The following is a 19,102-nucleotide window of genomic DNA, read 5'->3' as shown; positions in this document are numbered from 1 at the left end:
GATTGTTAGGAGTGCTCATGATGAGCTCGATGCTTTAAAGACTCATATCAGGAAGAGCTTTGAGATGAAGGACATGAGGCATGCTTCTTATATTCTTGGTAGGTGTTCTCTCTAGAGAAGATTCAACTCCTCCCTTCCTTTGTGGAGCCCTCATAGCAACAGGCAAACTAGGTGCAAAGTACCAATAATAGAGTTTGTGAGAACAACAATAGTGCTTGATGGCTACAGTCTCAATCAATCTCTCTCAAAGCGACAAGATTCAAACTACATGGGAGAGGACACTTTATAGTAGTTTAAACTCCACTCAATTTCACACCCCATCATAATGACACCATGCAGAAGCCTACCATATAAGGGTACGAGTGATAAATATTTGTAAGCAGAGTCAAAGGACTCATCACATTTTATAAGTAACATTTATTTTCAATGGTGTAAATTTAAATATATCCAATACTTATGAAGTGGTTTTCAATGGTGTAAAGGGCGGATGGGCCCTTCACACCCCATCATAATGACACCATGCAGAAGCCTACCATATAAGGGTACGAGTGATAAATATTTGTAAGTAGAGTCAAAGGACTCATCACATTTTATAAGTAACATTTATTTTCAATGGTGTAAATTTAAATATATCCAATACTTATGAAGTAGTTTTCAATGGTGTAAAGGGCGGACGGGCCCTTCACACCGGACATACTATGTGTGATCTTGCCCAGCTTTCTTTCTTTACTGTATCTCAAGTTAGTTCTTTCTTTTTCCATAGTCTTTTTTAATGTAATGCGATTTTCCGTTATGCCACCCTTGTCCCTTGGTTGCAGGATGACGATGCTCCATGGATGCTCCGGCACGGCCTGTCTCTCGACATATTACAGCTTCCATTGGGTACTGCAATTAGGGGTATTTCCGAGCAGGTGAGCCACCATGAACTTGAACAGAAAAGTTAGCAGCCTGCGCCAGTCATCAACATGCCCTTTCTTTCATTCGAAAGGGTCAAATTTTCCAAGCAGATGAATTGCATCCGTTACGCGCATTGACGCGAGAGGCTGTAGCCTGCCTCCCATCCCAGACAACAACGGTTTGCACACCTGCCATTTCTGTGTCCGTTTCGCTTCTCCAGCTTCGCGACTTGTTGAGCACCATGAACCGCCCGCCTTGTCTGTTGGCATACTAGTCCAGTATTTCTGTTTTTTTATCCATGTTGTCGTACACAGACATGGCCGATGACTATGGAGAGGGAGACATGGGATATACAGACTTACAGCCAAAGTCTTTGCAGCCGGATCCTACAATGGATGCCTTTGGAGACGATGACATGGCAGCTAATGAGCAGTATGAGGACCTTTACGATGATGTCAACGTAGGCTACTTTCAAGCCCCTTCGGAACTGGAAAAACAGACAGGCAATGGCTTAGGGCTAGGTTATGAGCAAGAGCAAGGGTACAATGGAATGGAGGGACAAAGGACTGGTGCCTACACAATAGAGAAGGCCAACGAACCCATGGAGGGAGAGGGTGCTTTTACCACCACCTCTTGGCCTGGACAAGTGATAGATCAGCGTTGCAGGCAGATTAAAAAGGTATCTCCACCTGTTACACCGATCAACAGGAAGGAAGCAACACAAGCAGCGCATGGAGATCATGCGGTGAACGAAGAAATTGGTGATGATATTAATGGATTTGGAGTACCTGGAGAGCAATCAATTGCTCCTGCTGAAGATGATGAAAGTGTAGCCACTGGAGCCAGAGAGAGCCATGAAACTGATCTCTCTCTTGCAGCAGCAGAGAAGATTGGAAGTGACCAAGGTGTCAAATCCACTGTAACTTTAAACTTCCAAGAGAGAGGTGGTGTGACTGATCCAATGTACAAAAGTGAGATCATGTATGACAAAGCAAGGGGTGCAGCAGCTGCTCCACCACGGCATTCTCAGTCTTCAACACAGAAGGATTCTTCACCAAACATAACCCCTGATAAAGCTTCCAGGCATCCTGTCCAGCATACTTATTTAAGTGATGGTGGCTCCATGCTCTTTGTTGGTGATCTACACTGGTGGACAACTGATGCAGAGTTAGAGGCTGCTTTGGCAGAGTATGGCAGAGTGAAGAATATGAAGTTTTCCGAAGAAAGAGCCAGTGGAAAGTCTAAGGGCTATTGCCAGGTGGAGTTTTTTGATCATTCAGCTGCAGTTGCTTGTAAACAAGGCATGCATGGAAGAAGGTTTCATGATCGCCCCTGCATTGTTGCACTTGGAAATATGAAGAGTATCCAGCAAATGGGATATCAACAGGACAGAAAAACACAAGCACAAATTCAGGCTCACCAGACACAGTCTGCCTCAAGAAGAATGCACAGTGATATAGGAGGAAGGGGAGGGTCTTCTTATCAAGATCGAGGCAGCCATCGTGGATATGGAAGGAATGGAGCTAGTAGGACTGGGCATGGGCAGGGTATGGTTACCAAATCAGGGCAAACAGGTTCAGGAAGGGTTAGAAACAACTATATTGGAAAGGGTATGGTTGATGTTGGTATTACTGGAGTAGCAAGTGCACCTTATGGCCAAGGACACTCTGGACCTATTGGAAGTCATCAATCTGCCATGATGATACATCAAGGGATGCTGGGGCAAGGGTATGATTCAGGCTATGGTCCCCCTATTGGGAGGGGTGGAGCTAATTATGGTGGCTATGTTGTACCTGGACCTCCCTTCTCAGGAATTGTTCAACCATTTCCTAGCATGGGTCTTGGTGCTCTCCCTGGAGTCGCACCTCATGTCAATCCAGCTTTCTTTGGGCGATCGGCTCCGGCACATGGTATGGGGTTAATGTCTAGAGGTGGTTTAGAAAGTTCTCATCAAGGAATGTGGGCAGAAGCAGCTTTGAATGGATGGGGTGGGGAAGACCATGACAGAAGAGTGAGAGATGAAACTTACAATGAGGACATGGGTAGTGTAGACTATAATTATGAAACGGAGATAGGATCTGAGAAGGCCAGAGGAACTGAAGGTCAAGAGAAAGATATCGGTGATTGGGTAGAGAAACGACGGAGAGATGACAGGGATATGGATAGGGAAAGAGAGTGTTACAGAGAACGGGATAGGGATAGCTACAGGGATCAGAGGGAGAGGGAGAGGGAAAGTGATGATTGGGAACGGAGCAGACCAGTCAGGATGAGAAACAAAGCCCGTGTGTTGGAAGAAGAGGAGGAAGATTACTACAGAGTAAGATCAAGGGAGGAGTATTATGGAAAACGCCGGCACACTATGATTGAGCGATAGATATAAGGTGCTCAAAGTCAGTGTCAGCACATGGTTTCAATGGCTTAGGTATGCCTTTCAATGCGGTACCTGTGCGTCCTGTAGCTGGAAAGCGATTAAGAATCTGGAAGGTCAGAAAGATGTTAACTGACTGTTTTGCTGTAGGATCACTCTCTTTATACAGTGATTTGTATGATGTGGATTTTCCAAAGCTTCTACCTGGATCTGGGAATCAATCAGATTCTTGCTGTTGGGGAGGAAAATTGTAGCTATCTGCCTTTTCTGGATGCAATCTTCCATGCAGCAATGGACATCCCTTTTATGCGTCTTCCAGAATGTGCATCTCAGAGCTGCTCACAATGATGCTTGTATATCTCAGCCTTTACCCTAGCATTGTGGCAGCTGATGATGTGGTCTGGAAAGAGCAACTGTTCGATTATAGCCCTCTAGGGAACGTGGGTTAAACCTGGGAACTCCATAATCCTTAACAACAAATTGCTAGTTACTGTTAAACCTTTGAGAATCTCCTTTCAACTTTGTGGGACTCTTCTGTCCCTGGTGCAAGAAGTACAGTTTTATGCTCTTGTTGGTGATTATCCTCATACTTTTTCCATGTACATACTGGAATTAACAGTGTATCACTAGTTTAATTTACATAGATTGTACATATCAACATAGAAGGATACACTGATCTGCATGCCATCGATGACAATTATGCCTGTTGAGTGTTACATTATTCTTTCTCTGCTGAGATGCAGAACACTATCCTTCACAGCCCCTCTGTATAGCAATATGTTACGCTGTGGGTTTTAAACAATACATGGTTGCTTTGTTGTGCGTTATCATTCTTTCTTGGTGTTCGATGCTTGAAGCAGATCTTTGCAGCACAGCATTTTCTTTTTACTTTTGTTCAGTTCTTCATGGAGTAGTTTCAGGTAAGCACATGCATGAATGCACCATATACATGCAAAAAATGTCTAAACATAGTTGTTAAAGGTGGATTTACAGGTTTGGGCTGGCACAAGTCAAAGAGGTCAAATTATATTTAAAAGTGGGTCGTAAGCCCAAAAGCAGTAGGGATCTATCACAATCTCTGCACCAAGAGTGCTGTTGATCAGCTGCAGAGTCCTTTTTGACTGACTAGAGGTGATCTCTTAACTCTAATTTATCATAGGAGCTTGTTATGTTGATTGATATGTGTAGGTACAGGGAGTCTTGCTTGTTAAGCTTGATGTATGTGAGTTTTCTTCTACTTGTAGGTGCACTCTGTCAATGATCAACGTAGTAACAAATTGCTGTTCAAACTTAAGGTGAGTGGTCTTTCAATGCCTCATGCCTATGATATAAATGTCAGAGGTGGACCTTCAAAATGTGATCATATCATTCTATGCGAAGTCTGCCAGAGTTCGAGCTCTATCGCTAAAGAGCATTCGCTAATTTGACAATTGTGTTTGTAAGGGAGATTTTTCAGGGGGTATGTTAATAAATAATGCTTATGTACATCATCTTGTGATTGATAGACTGTTACAAGCTTAAGGGCCAGGGCAAAAAGTTTCCTCACAATCCCATAGGAGGGCTTCTCCTCTCCCTACTTGGCTTCCTAAAGACATTCTTAAATTTACAAAAAGGCTTTTGGCTTCATCCAGAATGTGACTGACATACTTCTTTCTCCCAAGCATTTAATGTTTTGGGCTCGCAGCTCGCATTTAATCAATTATTTTGGAGTTTAACTTCATGTTTCCTTTTTGGTTTAAAACTACAAAGGCTTTACACTTTCAGCAATAAAAATTTTAAATGGGAACTATTTAGGCTAGTGTGACTTGCTGACACTAACATGAGAGGTGATCATGCTATTGGGTAAAGTGAGAGAGGTTTTTTATGATGAAGATGCAAAAGGGAGGTTGAGAGTGATAAAGTATGATATCAACGCTATAGATAATGGTTAAAAAAATGCACAAGAGAAAGGACCAAAGCTTGGGCTAACATTAGAGACTTGAGTATAAACATGGCAAGGAAAATAATTATCATGACTTTAATATTAAACTCTTTTAAGCATTCAACCAATTAATTTTTGGATATGTTCTCTCTTTGTATTTTCAAGGCCAACTATTTGCTCATGCAAGGAAAATCTCACCAAGAGAAAAAAAACACAAAGGCTTATCTACAAAGACACCAAGATTGATCAGTCGTACCAATAAAAGGTCAAAGACAATGAGAATGAAGATTATAGAAAGCTAAAGATAACAAATGAAAATGAATTGTCTGCCAAGTAATGAAAGGTCAAAAGAAGTCCTTTTTAAGGAGGGTTGTACAAACATGATACTTGCAAAGATAAAAGAGGCGCACACTAAAACAAAGACACATAGAGACATATAGGTGTAAACCATATGTTCAATAGTGCTTTTGAACAAAAGAAAATTGAAAAACATGGTGATATGATATAAATGATAGCTTTTATAGAGTCGGGCCAAACAAGCAAACAAGTTGTGAGAGAATTTGATTAATTTCTTAATCACATCCTAGCAAGGTGCATAGAGGGCTTGTCCCAAAAATAATATGATAATAGGTTGAAGTTAGATCCTTTGTCAATAAGATAATTAACGTTGACCTCTCATTTTGTAGTTAGTTTGACTTGAAAATGTGCAAGTGGGATGACTAACTCTACCTTTGGAGGTAAGATTGGTGATGAAAACGGCCCTAACATGGAAGTTTGATGCTCTAATTTTGGGCCTATGGAAAGAGTCAATTGGATAAGTATACTAATTGAGTTTTGCTTATTGTTCATGTTGCTCACACTAAGTTTCTTCTGTCATTGTGATGGATTTGACACGAATGTTAATATAATCCATAGAAGGATCATATTTATAGTGCCATTGGGGGACGGAGTAAAACATTTTGATTTTAGTTCCATTAAAGTGCCCAATGCTTTCCCTCTCTAAGGTCTCTAATTCCACAATAATTGATTGGCAATATTGTGTTGAGGTCTCTAAACTTATCTTTTACTTATGACCTTTAATGGAACACAATATCATTGAATCGGCTCTTTTAAAGTTTCTCTATGATATGTCTCTTCTAAAACTCAGAGGATTCCTCTTGTAGTCAACTGAAACTTGAGTCTGTTGGGGGTAAAGGCGCATCCGCCTAGCCGCTCGTGTATTACTACACTGACAGTCACCGCCACTGCACACTGCAGGTGGCAGGCGCCCGTCACCATCACTTTATTCTTTATTCTTTTAGTCACAGTTTGAATAAATGAAGGCTTAGTCACACATTGTGACTGTTGGAGTTTCCATTTCTTGTCTCTCTCTTTCTTACTCTTGCTCTCCCGCCATAGCTCTCGAGTCCAAGCTTTGATCCTTCTCTCCCTTTCAACTGGTATCAGAGCTTTGCTTTCTGACTCTTGAGCTTGATTCATGGCATTCTCAAAGGAGTCGGATATGGCTGCCGGGAAGTGAGATATGATAAGTCTTGTTTCCGAGCTCTTGTCACTTCCTCAGCACCTTCCCGGCATTGTTGGACACCTTCAGGGCATTACATCAGAGGTATTTGATCATTTTCTTCAGGGTTTACTTCAGTTCTCAGGTCTCACAGGATGTAAACAAGATTGGGACAGCCACCATTAAAGCTCCCTTGCTTCATATCTTACTTGCCTTTGAACAAGACTTGCTGGAGCTTGTTTGAGGCCTTCCTTGGCTTTAACCGGACCCCTCTGAAGCTTGGCCACCAATTTTTGCAGCCCCAGGACCAACATTTACAATTGGCGGAATCACACAATCCTCCCATATGTGTTTTCAGCATTGACAGTCACAACAGCAGCTCTCCCCCTGTATTGGCATTTGGAAAGTCTCCATTTCCGGCATATGAACATACTTTGATGCTTGGTTTTTATGGTTGATGTGTTGGCATAGCATTTGGACTGATTTAACACTGTTTTGGGGCTATCATAACAGTCCACAAGTAGTTTATGACAGTGTTACACTGACATTTGATGCTACAACTTGTTTGGCATTGTCATTTGATGCCCGGTTGGTCCTGTTTGATGCCCAAATGTTAGGGGAATGTATGCCTATTGTTTGGCAACCATTTGGAGCTGATTTTGGTGCTGAAATTCTCAGTTTTAAACAATAAATCACTGCTGTACACAGTTGGGCTGAAGTCATTTTACTCATGTATACTTATGCCTATGCTTTTCGGGCTATGTTTCAGACATATATGGTGATGTATTGACACTTGGGGCTCGACACAGAGCTTGGTTTTGATTCGGGATTGTTGGTTGAGATTGAGCTTGCTTTGCAAAGCATTTGGATGCTACGTCTTGGATGTACTTGATGTCTTACATGCTTATGGATACTACATACGGATGCTCTACCGCTTACATGTTCGGGATGTACCATTGATACTTGATCTTGGACACTTGTCACTGGTGCTTGTACATGCTTTGTTCGAGCTTTGTTGCTTGATATTTACGGCTTTTGCACCAGTGGGAGCGTCTTTGAATGCTTGACATCCATTGAGCAAGTGGTCTATGCTCTTTGAGCTTTTGAGACTATTTGGGATCTTTTACCCTTCAAGATGATGCATGATTTATATGTCTTGGTTCCTCTGATGCTTATGAGTTGACTCTTTGCTTTGGGTCCCTCTCTTTGTGAGCTGACACCTACTTGTGTCAAGTTTTGGTAGTGGCAGGAACACTTTGCCCGGTTGACTGGGGGTGTGCCTACTTACTGGCAGATATTTGTATGACATACTTGGGTGTTGGATTCATGCTTATCGACTGTCATATGCTTATGCTATGCCCACATGATGCCGGATTTGGTCTTGGCAATATCTGATTGCCTTGGGATCCGATTTTGGCACTGTTAGCTCTCTTTTACTGAAATCTGAAATTTATTACAAGCAGCATATATGTATGGACTGACATGGATTTTTCATGCTGAAACACTCTAAAATGACGTACTTTCACTAGTACTTGGTAGGCAGCAGATTTGGTTCCACTTTTTTGTCAATTTTTCTCGATTTTAGTGATTTTTTGGTCATTTTCTGCAGTAAACAACAAGCAATTTTGAACTGTCTACGGTCTTCCAGCCTGCATTATGGCGAGTTCATCCACTGATCATGCTATTTTCAACATCACTAAGCTTGATGGTATGAATTACTCTTATTGGAAGAGCCAGATTTGGCAGATGTTGGTGCAGAAATCGCAGATTAAACCTTTGATGAGTTATGCAAGTCCACTATTGTATTGTCTCTCACAGAATAGGTTCACTATAATGTCTTTGAGGAAGAACAGACTGCATGGCAGTTGTGGAAAAAGATAAGAAATCTCTATGACAAGAAAAGTCTAGCGAGTCAGACGTATTGGTTGAAGTAGCTTATGGATCTGCGCATGAAGGAGAATGTGACTATGTCTGCTCACTTGAGCCAGTTCCATGCTATACTCAAGAACTTGACTTCGCAGGACATCACTTTTGTAGAGGATGTCACTCCTCTTTTCTTGCTTGGTACTCTTAATGAGTCATGGGATGTATTCTGCACTGCATTATGTGCCTCTACTGCTACCTTGAAATTATCTGATGTTGAGAGTGCTCTTCTGCAGGAAGAGGTTAATTGTAAGAATTTGGATGCCTCTCGTGTGTCTCATGCTATGACAGTTAGAGGCAAGAATGATGGATATGGAAAGCATGTCAGTGGTAGTAGCCATGGATGGGATTCTCAGAAATCTCGGTCTAAGTCTCGTGGGAAGTCATATAGCAAATCCCGTGGCAGGAATGCAGATGTTACTTGTCACCATTGTGGAAAAAAGGACCATATTAGGCCACAATGCCATGAATTGCGTAGTGAAAGGTGCAAAGATAAGGGAAAAGACAAAGTGCAGGATAAGTCTTCTGATCGTAGCATAGTGCCTACAAAGTCCAGTGTTAAAATTGAAGAGATTAATGTTATGCAGCCTGAGGATGTTGATGATGATGATTAAATCCTTGCAGCTTCTTCTAGTGCTTTGCAGATGACAGAGATACACTCTATGTATGTACAGTGTTGGCTCTTGGACTTAGGTGTGTCCTTTCATGTGACATCTTGCCGAGAGTGGTTTCATTCATACCGTACTGTTTCGGGTTCTGTGCATTTGGGTGATGACAACTCTCTTGACATTGTGGGCATTGGTGATGTTAGGCTACAGTTTCCTTCTGGCAGCAGTTTTGTTATGCAAGATGTATGTCATGTACCTGCTTTGATATGTAGTCTCATGTCAGCTAGACAACTTGATGATGCAGGTTATCATGTATCTTTTGGAGACTCTACATGGAAGATCACTCGTGGCAGACTTGTGACTGTGAGAGGTGCCAAGGCTGGCAGCCTCTATCCCTTGATTGTATCCACTTCTTCCCTTAATCATATTTTGTCTGTGGGTTCTATCCCACATGTATCTCTTTGGCATGCCCGTTTGGGCCATATGTCTTTGAAGGGAATGAAAATGCTTTCTGGATTGCAATACTTACCGCCCCTTGATTATGCATATTTTGATTCATGTGAGCATTGTTTTTATGGCAGGCAGACTAGGTCTACGCATAAGAAGTTTGGTAGGCCACGCATGAGTAACCCCTTGGCATTGGTACATTCGGATGTCTGTGGACCCATGCCTTATCAGTCTATGGGTGGTGCCAAGTATTTTGTTACTTTCATAGATGATTTTTCATGAAAATTTTGGGCTTATCCCATTAAGATGAAATTGGATGTCTTGGCTGTGTTTCAGAGTTGGCTTGCATTGGTTGAGAACCAGTCTAGGTATAGGCTAAAATGCCTAAGGACAGATAATGGGGGTGAGTATGTCTCATATGCTTTTGAGCAGTTATGTGATCAGAGAGGTATTAAGTATTAGTTGACCGCTCCCCCCCCCCCCCAGAATGGTTTGGCTGAGTGGATGAATAGAACCATCTAGGAGCATGTACGTAGTATGCTTAGCCAGGCATGCCTACCACAGAGCTTTTGGGCTGAGGCAGTTAGTACATTTGTACATATCATAAACAGATCACCTTTTAGTGGTTTGGATTTCCAGGTTGCTAAGGAGGTATGGACTAGAAAACCTCCCTCTTATACGCATCTCTGTGTCTTTGGATGTGAGGCATTTTGCAATGTGCCCAGGGACAAGAGAAGTAAGCTGGATCTTAAGAGTGTCAGATGTATTTTCCTTGGTTATGGGGATGTAGGTGAGATGGGTTACCGTCTCTGGGATCCGCAGGCGCGGAAAGTCATCCGTAGTCATGATGTAGTCTTCCATGAAGACAAAATGGATAGGCAGCCTGAGAGAGTTGTTGAGATCCGCAGGGTCATATTTTAGGAGGAGCCGAGAGCTCCCACATAGCCAGTTGGACAACCTACAGCTGCAGCAAATGCTCATGGTCAGGGTGTTGGATAGGTAGTTGGGCAGGCAGTAGCTCCTTGATGCATACGTCCACCTGATAGATTTCAGCCCTTGATGCATTATGCCTTGGTTACAGATGCATGAGAGCCTTTCACCTATGATGAGGCTATGCTCAGGGGTGACAGTCACTCCTGGGAGAGGGCTATACAGTCTGAGATAGACTCCCTACATAAGAATGATACTTGGGATTTGGTTTCCTTGCCTACAGGCAAAAAGGCATTGCTATGCAAGTGGGTGTACAAGCTAAAAAGTACCCTTGGACACTCTAAGTCACTCCTGGGAGAGGGCTATATAGTCTGAGATAGACTCCCTACATAATAATGACACTTGGGATTTGGTTTCCTTGCCTATAGGCAAAAAGGCTTTGCTATGCAAGTGGGTGTACAAGGCTAGATTGATAGCAAAGGGTTTTAAGAAGGATCATGGTGTGGACTTTGACGATGTATTTTCTCCTGTGGTTAAGATGACCACCCTGCACTTATTCTTGGCTTTGGTTGCTCGGCTTGACTTGGATTTATACCAAATGGATGTCAAGACGGCTTTCTTATATGGGGACTTGCATGATGAGATTTATATGGAGCAGCCTAAGGGCTTTGCAGAACCTGACAGACAGCACCTAGTTTGCAAATTGAAGAAAAGTATTTATGGCTTGAAACAGGCACCTAGGGAGTGGTATCATAATTTTGATGCCTTTATGCAGTCATAGGGCTACAACAGGAGTGATATGGATCCGTGTCTTTATACGAAGAAAGCCTGTGATGGTTCTTTATTGATTTTGGTACTCTATGTGGATGATATGTTGATAGCAGGGAAAGCTCATGATGAGCTAGATGCTCTTAAGGCTCAGCTAAAGAAGAGCTTTGAGATGAAAGATCTGGGACATGCCACTCACATACTTGATATGCGCATTACACGAGACATGCATCATGGACTCCTTTACTTGTCACAGAGGGAGTACATTCATAAAGTCCTTAAGCACTTCTATATGCAAGATGTAAAGCCTATTGGCTGTCCATTGCCTTCTTATGTGAAGGTATCATAGGCTGATTGTCCGCAGACAAAAGAGCAGAAGGCCGAGATGGCCAAGATTCCCTATGCATCTGCTGTGGGCAGTCTTATGTATGCCATGATAGCCACTCGTCCGGATATTGCCTTTGCAGTTGGTGTTGTGGCACGCTATATGGCTACACCTAGCAAGAAGCATTGGGATGCCGTGAAGGGTATCATGAGGTACCTGAAGGGCACTGCAGATATGTGCATATGCTATGGTAGCTAGGATACAGGAGTCGTGGGGTACACTGACTCTGATTATGTAGGATATGCAGATAGTAGGAAGTCCACTTCCGGCTATGTATTCACATATGTTGGAGGTGCTATTTCTTGGATGTTCAGGGTGCATAAATGCACGGCCCTTTCTACTACAGAGGCCGAGTATGTTGCAGCCACTGAGGCTTGCAAGGAGGCCATTTGGTTGGGTCATTTGGTTACTGACCTTGGTATTGATGCTATCCCTACACTGCATTCGGATTCTATGAGTGCTATTCAGTTAGCCGAGAACCTGGTCTTCCATGCGAAGACGAAACACATTGAGGTGAGGTATCACTTCATACGTGGGGTCGTTGAGGACAAGTTTGTTGATCTCGTCAAGATCTCGACTAACAAGAATCCTGCAGATCTGCTCATGAAAAGCCTCTCTACAGAGCACTTTGCCTTCCTTAGGAGGTTGATGGGCGTGGGATGAGATGACGTCTTTCCTCATCCTGCTGTATATGTGTACATGTTGAGATTCGCCTTTAAGTGGGAGGTTGTTGGGGGTAAAGGTGCCTCCACCTAGCCGCCCGTGTATTACTACACTGACAGTCACTGCCACTGCACACTGCAGGTGGCGGCGCCCATCACCATCACTTTATTTTTTATTCTTTTAGTGACAGTTTGAATAAAGGAAGGCCTGATTACACATTGTGACTATTGGAGTTCCCATTTCTTGTCTCTCTCTTTCTTGCTCTTGCTCTCCCACCATAGCTCTCGAGTCCAAGCTTCGATCCTTCTCTCCCTTTCAGAGTCCATGTGCATTATTGTCCAATCTCCCCTTGGAAAATAATAGACCTAGTTGGGTATAGGAATTACAGTCCTACTTCACAAGGGAACAGTGAGAAGGTTACTCCTAATAGTAGTCTAATGCCTACCTAAAAAGGGTCACTTCATAACCAATCAAAGGTGAGGGTGGACTAACACCAAACTTGGTTCAAAGAGAGTGGAACTATATTTTAAACTTCCATGAAAATTAGGAACAATACTCTCTAGTACCCTAAAACAATATTAAGTTAGTTCTATACTTTCAAATTAGAGAGTCTTTTTTAGTAGCTATATCTAGTGTTTAGGGAAGCTACTTGACTTATTAGGTCTACCTAGCCATAAGCAAGGATTGAAGCCTCCTATTTTGCTTGATGGGTTTGTTTTAGTTATCTAATTAAGCAAGGCATGCTACCACACTGTTTGAACATACAAAAACTACTTTCTTTTATTAACCTATTATATAGCATTCGTTAACATAACCTTGAGCACATAAAGAATACTTTGAAAAATAATAACTTATATTAATTCCAAACTTCATATAAAATCATCACTTCCACAAGAGTAGTCAAATAACATCCTGCCTAGGATGGGACCTTCCAACCTTGCAAGTTCTCACTATATGTAATTGAATTTCTTTCATGGTCAAAAGGATCTTATGAGCTTAGAGCCTTACTAAGTTTTCTCGAGTCTCCAAAACTCTCCTACATCACAAGGGCATTTATCACTCCTCTTTGCTCTATCAAGCACTCGAATAATCACGAAACAAAAAACTTAGTTCTCGTAAGAGCCTAGGACTCTCACTTCATAAGGTAAGTTTTTTGGGCATTTAGTGAGATGATAACAATTCCATGAATCACCATGATCTCTTTTCTATCCAATCATTACAAGCACAAATTTCTAGGATAAGATAATAGATTACATTTAGAATACAAAAACAATTATACCTAAATTAGAAAATATCAATATTTAAGACTTTATAACCATGCTATGCATGAAACTACCCTTGCTTTTAACCGTTTTACATTCTTAGAAAGAAATATTCAATTAAATTTTGTTTTGAAATTTCTAAGGTTCCTTTTAAGTGAATTCTTAGTTAGTGTACTTTTTAGAGACAAAATACCAATTCAACATGCCTTTTAAACAATTCTCAAGTTTATTTTTATAATCTTGCTAATGAATGTATGCCCATCCTTATAATTAAACAAGGAAAAAAAAAGTGGGATTTGAAATGAAATTATGTAACCATAATTTACCCAAACCTAGTTATCCTCGACCATTTGTCATTGCATGGAACCATCATGACTTCATGTTGTCATGCAACCTTTGCTATCTTGGGTTATGTAGGATACATGGGCTCCTTGGGTTGTACTTTAGCTTTGGGATACACCTCAATGTCAACAATGGACTTGTTGAGGAGTACAACCGTTCTCTTTATGTCTGTTTAGAGCTATTGAAAATAATGTGTGGGACAATACATGTTCATATGCATGAGACATTTTGGAGTCTTTTTGGCACTCGAATTGCCTTCCATGACCGGTCGGTAAAATGAGGCTTAAGTAAGTGGCTTCAGAGATAGATCATGTGTAAAAAGGCTTGAGATGATATGCAACATGAGGTGCTTAACTGATATGAAAGTTTGAACAACAAAAGAGAGGGGGCCATATTTCAAGTAAGTGGCTTGAGGGATAGATCATGTGTAAATAGGTTTGAGACGATAGGCAACATAGGGTGCTTGATTGATATGAACGTTTAAACAACAAAAGAGAGAGGGCTATATTTCAAGATGTCAAATGTTGCATCTAATCAGATTTGTCTCATCATAAATGGATAGCATTACTCGAATCCTTGCGATCTTGATGCCTTGTAACTCTAAGGATTCACCCTATCTCACAATGTGGAGAATCCATGGTTTTTTGTCTAAAAGGGAAGGTTTACATAGATATTTGAAAGGAAAGGGGGGGACCTGCTATGTTTTTTTTCTCTTTTCTCTTTTCAAAGTATAAAACATTACTCTATTTTGAGTTTACCTTTGTTAAGCGTGCACTCTCTCCCAAAAAAGCTCATTCTTTTTAGCCCCCTCTATTTAAACCCAAAAGCTAAATTCAAATTTATTTTCCCTTCTCTTATTATATTTGTGGACAAAAAGTGTGTTCTTTCTTGTCCCTTGTTTTGTGGGTTTGGTCTAGGATGTTCCTAGTATTGGATTGATATGTTGTAACATTGTAGAGTGACTACATTTTCGAGACGAATGCATTTAGAAAATTAGTTTTTCTCAGTTTCAACATTAAACAACCACTTAAAAATAGGTAATGTTTTTGGAATTTAACTATACACGATAAATTTAATTAATTACTATGTCTAATAATGTATAAATGTGCAATTGTGGTAATAACTCACTTTTTTGTTGGAAATATTTATTAAATACTTTCAAATCCATGTTAGCTTATCAATACTTGCTACGAAATGGGAATATTACATCCTCTCTACCTTAGAGAAATCGAGATGTCCTTATCTCGAGAGACATTGGAGGTATTATTTCAAGAGATTAGCCTCATCAACCTAAGTTGCAAAATTTCATCATAATCCTTCCATTGTACAACATGTTTGCTTAAGGTTCTTTTTTTGGGAGGCCTTTCTCCTATCTCAAGGACCCTTTCAAGTTGCATTTCAAAAATCCTATGAGTGAGCATTGCTATATCATTAAGTACATGCTTAGGATTAGGGCTTAAGTTGGCTCTCATATGGAATACATTATGCACCTTGAGATGGGGTGGTAGTTTAAGTTTGTAGGTTTACTTTCCCATCACCTTGATTACTTCATAAGGTCCATAGTATCTTGAATTGAGCTTCTTGTATCTACTTAGGATAGTGAGCTTTTTAGGACTTACCCTTTGGAAAACCATATTGTCACCTATCTTGAAGGTATTTACTATTCTTTGGAGGTCCATGTAGGACTTTTTCTGATTTCGGGTAACTTTGATGTTGTGCCAAATATCTTGGATCTATTGATCCATCTCTTCAAGCATGGATTTTGATGCTTCCACCTAGGTCTAACAAGTTCAATGGTGAAATGCACTCTTGCTAATATAAAGCTTGGAATGGAACATCTTGATTGTATGTGCTAGTTTAGGCACCATTGTAACAAACTCTATAAGAGATAAATGTTCAATCTACCATCTTAGCTCTTGGCAATAATGGAATCCTAATATATATTTAATGGTTTGATTCACCCTCTTAGTTAGGCCATTAGTTTATGCATGATAAGTGACATTGAAGCATAGCTAATTTTTGATGGCTTGAATAAACAAGTCCAAAAATTTAACTTGGAGTTTCTATCAATGACTATACTCATAACATATATAAGATGATTTGTAATTAGTCTTGATTAGAATCAAGTGAGTTACTTTTGTCAATTTGTTTAGCACTACCATGATAGAGTCATATCCAAACCAATAACTATGGATAATCTAACTAGATAATCTAATTGTAGTCTATGCTTGTACATTCTCACTTCATTTATGGAATGTCCAAGGGTTGAAGTTCCCCAAGTACTTTGATTCTTTTTGCCTTGACTTGTTGGGAAATTAGGCATTGGATCATGTATCACAACACTTCTCTCTTCATCCTATAGCTATTGTGAACTACATTAAGAGTATTTGCATATCTCCAATGTCCAACAATTGCTATCATGGGTGTTAAAGGCAGAAGCACTTAGTGACCTTTAAAGCTAGGGCCACCAGTAGTGCATTAATGAGCCAATGGGTGTAGGAGCAATGAAGTCCATTTGGCATGGTACATGGGTAGAGAGAATATCACAGTAGGTAGCATGCATGTAAGGAAGGGAGGGAGGAGATTAAGGGTTACATAGAGAGAGAGAGAGAGAGAGAGAGAGAGAGAGAGAGAGAGAGAGAGAGAGAGAGAGAGAGAGAGAGAGAGAGAGAGAGAGAGAGAGAGAGAGAGAGAGAGAGAGAGAGAGAGAGAGAGAGAGAGAGAGAGAGAGAGAGAGAGAGAGAGAGAGAGAGCAAAGGGGATCCAATATCCAAGGGAAATTAGGATTTGAATGTTCAAGGGCTTCCATACTCGACTATTAGATCTTTCAGGTGTGCCTTCGATTAGTCTTTTGACTGGCATTCTAAGTGCTATCTAGTAGCAAAGCTATCACTTGTATTGTTCTCAGTCATAACATTTGGCACTAGTACTACCATCATCTTTGTATTCATCAGTTGTCTTGAGTTCATGAAGGTTCTATTATCCCTCATTGATTGTCCTCAAGTATTGTGTCATCATCACTTGTCTATGTTGAAACAATTGTATTGTTTTTATATAGCAATATACATGCAAGATTGTTCTGTTGTTGAATACATTTGGTATTTGTTTTCATTGTTGTGGTTATGTTGAGCTATACACATCGGATGCTAACAATAGAGTAGGATGTCTCTGTCCACCTGTGCCGACTCTGAGTATTACCGTAGTTCACTCTGTGGCTATAGTGCTCGAACCCAATTACACATGTCGACCACAATCATCGTTCCTCTGCATGCTAAAGTGAATGCATATGTGCTTGCAAGGTCTTCCCCTAGCTCTAGGCTAGCTCTATGCCAAGCACTGTAGTCCAAGTCTAAGAAATGCTAAATGATACCATCTCTTGAGGCTTCTTCTATCCTCAACGATGATGTATCCTAAGTGCAACACCCTTGTCCATAGTTGTGAAGGTGCCATTTGAATTCCACTGTCAAGAATTGTGTGGTGGGGGGGACTTGCTTGAGTTGCTGTACCAAACACACACCGTATACACAAGAGGAAGTTCACTCTCAAGAACTTAAGAAGAGAGATGGAGGCCAAAATGTTTTCTTGCTGGTTTCTTCTTCTTCTTCCACACACAATACAAAAGTATAGATAAGATACAACATAAAGGAAAGTGGCCTACTAAGTCAAACAGTGCACAATTGACTATACTAATTGATTGGCGCTATAACTATGCCAACTGTAGGTAGGTGCAATAAACTAAATATAATAAGTGATAAGTCAATGGCTATGTGAGGATCATAATGACTATCGACGTACTAAGTGTAGATGTATGGATCCATCTAGCCAGGTGGTCCATCATCAATGGTTGCACGTGTTGAGCTTGCCATCTTAACATCCACTTCCGTGATTGGTAGCAAATCTACCCTTCTCCCCATTTCTCTGGCTTCTATTCAACTGGTTCTTGTCCCCTCAATACTTTCAACTCTATCCTCACTTTCGATTCCAATGGCCCACCCACCCAGTATTTCCTTTTCAAAGTTCTTTGGATCTTCCTACAGATGCGTTTATCCATTAGCTTGATGTGACATACACGGTCAACTTCCTTGGTCAAGTCAATGAGCCTCACAAGGTTATTGTATTCGAATCTTCAATGTGGAAAAAGGCTACGATGTGGCTACCGGTAGAACATGGTTGGCCTACATGGAATGATGCACTCACTGCATTTTGTATTTGATTCCAACTTGACAGAACAAATGTACAAAATCTTGAAAGGATCTGCAACCTTAAGCAAGGAGAACGATTAGTCCAGGTGTATACCGCCAAGTTTACTATTCTCAACAATAGAATTGACTCAAATGCTTAACCAAAAGATGAGATGTTGAATACATTGTATGTTCAAGGCTTGAATAAACCTATCAAGGAAGCATTTCTTTTGATGACTTGTTAAGTGATAGCATAGACCCATCCTATAAGAAAGCCCTTAGATTAGAGTAGTTCCTATCCAAAGAAAAGCCAGGAAAAGGAAGGATATCCAATAAGTCAACTCAAAAACACCACAATGATAGTAGTAGTGATTTAGATTCTGATTTTAACCTCAATGGAGAATCTAGGAGTGAGGAGTCTGACTCCAAAGAGGAGGAGAAAAATCTTGCCAAGAGTAAGAAGAAGAAAAAGGACAAGAAAACGTTAGAAAACACTAAGAAAAATGAGATTAAAAATCTATGGTGCACACAATGCAATAATCTTGGACTCGTTCAGGTTGAATGAGGCCTAAACCAGAGATGATATAGTATTTGCAACATGGCCACTTATAACATTGGGTATTGTTGGTACAATGGTAGGCCTCTAAAGATGGGGAAGCTCTCCACAAGTTGCTTTTGCTCCATCAAGTAGAAGAAGAAGACCTAGATAATTGTCACAACAATGATAACAAACCTCAGCCTTCTTGTTTCAAAGCTGCCCTATGCACCCTCCTCATAGAACTCCTTTGCTTGGTTGATCTCATCCACTGGCTATACCTTGATTATGCCATGGAGCCTGACTAGTGGTACAACATTCGGGGTTTTTGGATAGGCTTTGCAACTTTCCTGGAAGATGGTACTCCTGTG

At 40.8% G+C, this 19,102-nt stretch overlaps 1 protein-coding gene across 2 annotated transcripts; it reads left to right on the top strand.

Moving 5' to 3' along the window:
- The first annotated feature begins 780 nt into the window (after nucleotides 1-780).
- On the top strand, nucleotides 781-4,830 carry LOC148009183 (uncharacterized). Of its 2 annotated transcripts, XM_087673731.1 has the most exons (3): nucleotides 781-3,319; nucleotides 3,416-4,396; nucleotides 4,510-4,830. In XM_087673731.1, the coding sequence occupies exon 1, from the start codon at nucleotides 1,196-1,198 to the stop codon at nucleotides 3,269-3,271; it is 2,076 nt and encodes a 691-aa protein (XP_087529857.1). In that variant the 5' UTR covers nucleotides 781-1,195; the 3' UTR covers nucleotides 3,272-3,319; nucleotides 3,416-4,396; nucleotides 4,510-4,830. The 2 variants fall into 2 exon arrangements, with proteins under 2 accessions (XP_087529857.1, XP_087529856.1); XM_087673730.1 differs by having other exon boundaries at nucleotides 781-4,396.
- Nucleotides 4,831-19,102: the final 14,272 nt, after the last annotated feature.

The sequence above is a fragment of the Lygodium microphyllum genome, unplaced genomic scaffold (genome assembly GCF_053477565.2).
Source record: "Lygodium microphyllum isolate KBCC unplaced genomic scaffold, Lygodium_microphyllum_v1.1.10 scaffold_34, whole genome shotgun sequence".
Taxonomy (NCBI): domain Eukaryota; kingdom Viridiplantae; phylum Streptophyta; class Polypodiopsida; order Schizaeales; family Lygodiaceae; genus Lygodium; species Lygodium microphyllum.
The sequence above is the reverse complement of the archived record's forward strand: the minus strand, read 5'-3'. Positions and strand labels throughout refer to the sequence as shown.

Excerpts from the sequence above, each read along its gene's own strand:
- LOC148009183 (XM_087673731.1), top strand. The coding sequence starts at position 1,196 with ATGTTGTCGTACACAGACATGGCCGATGACTATGGAGAGGGAGACATG.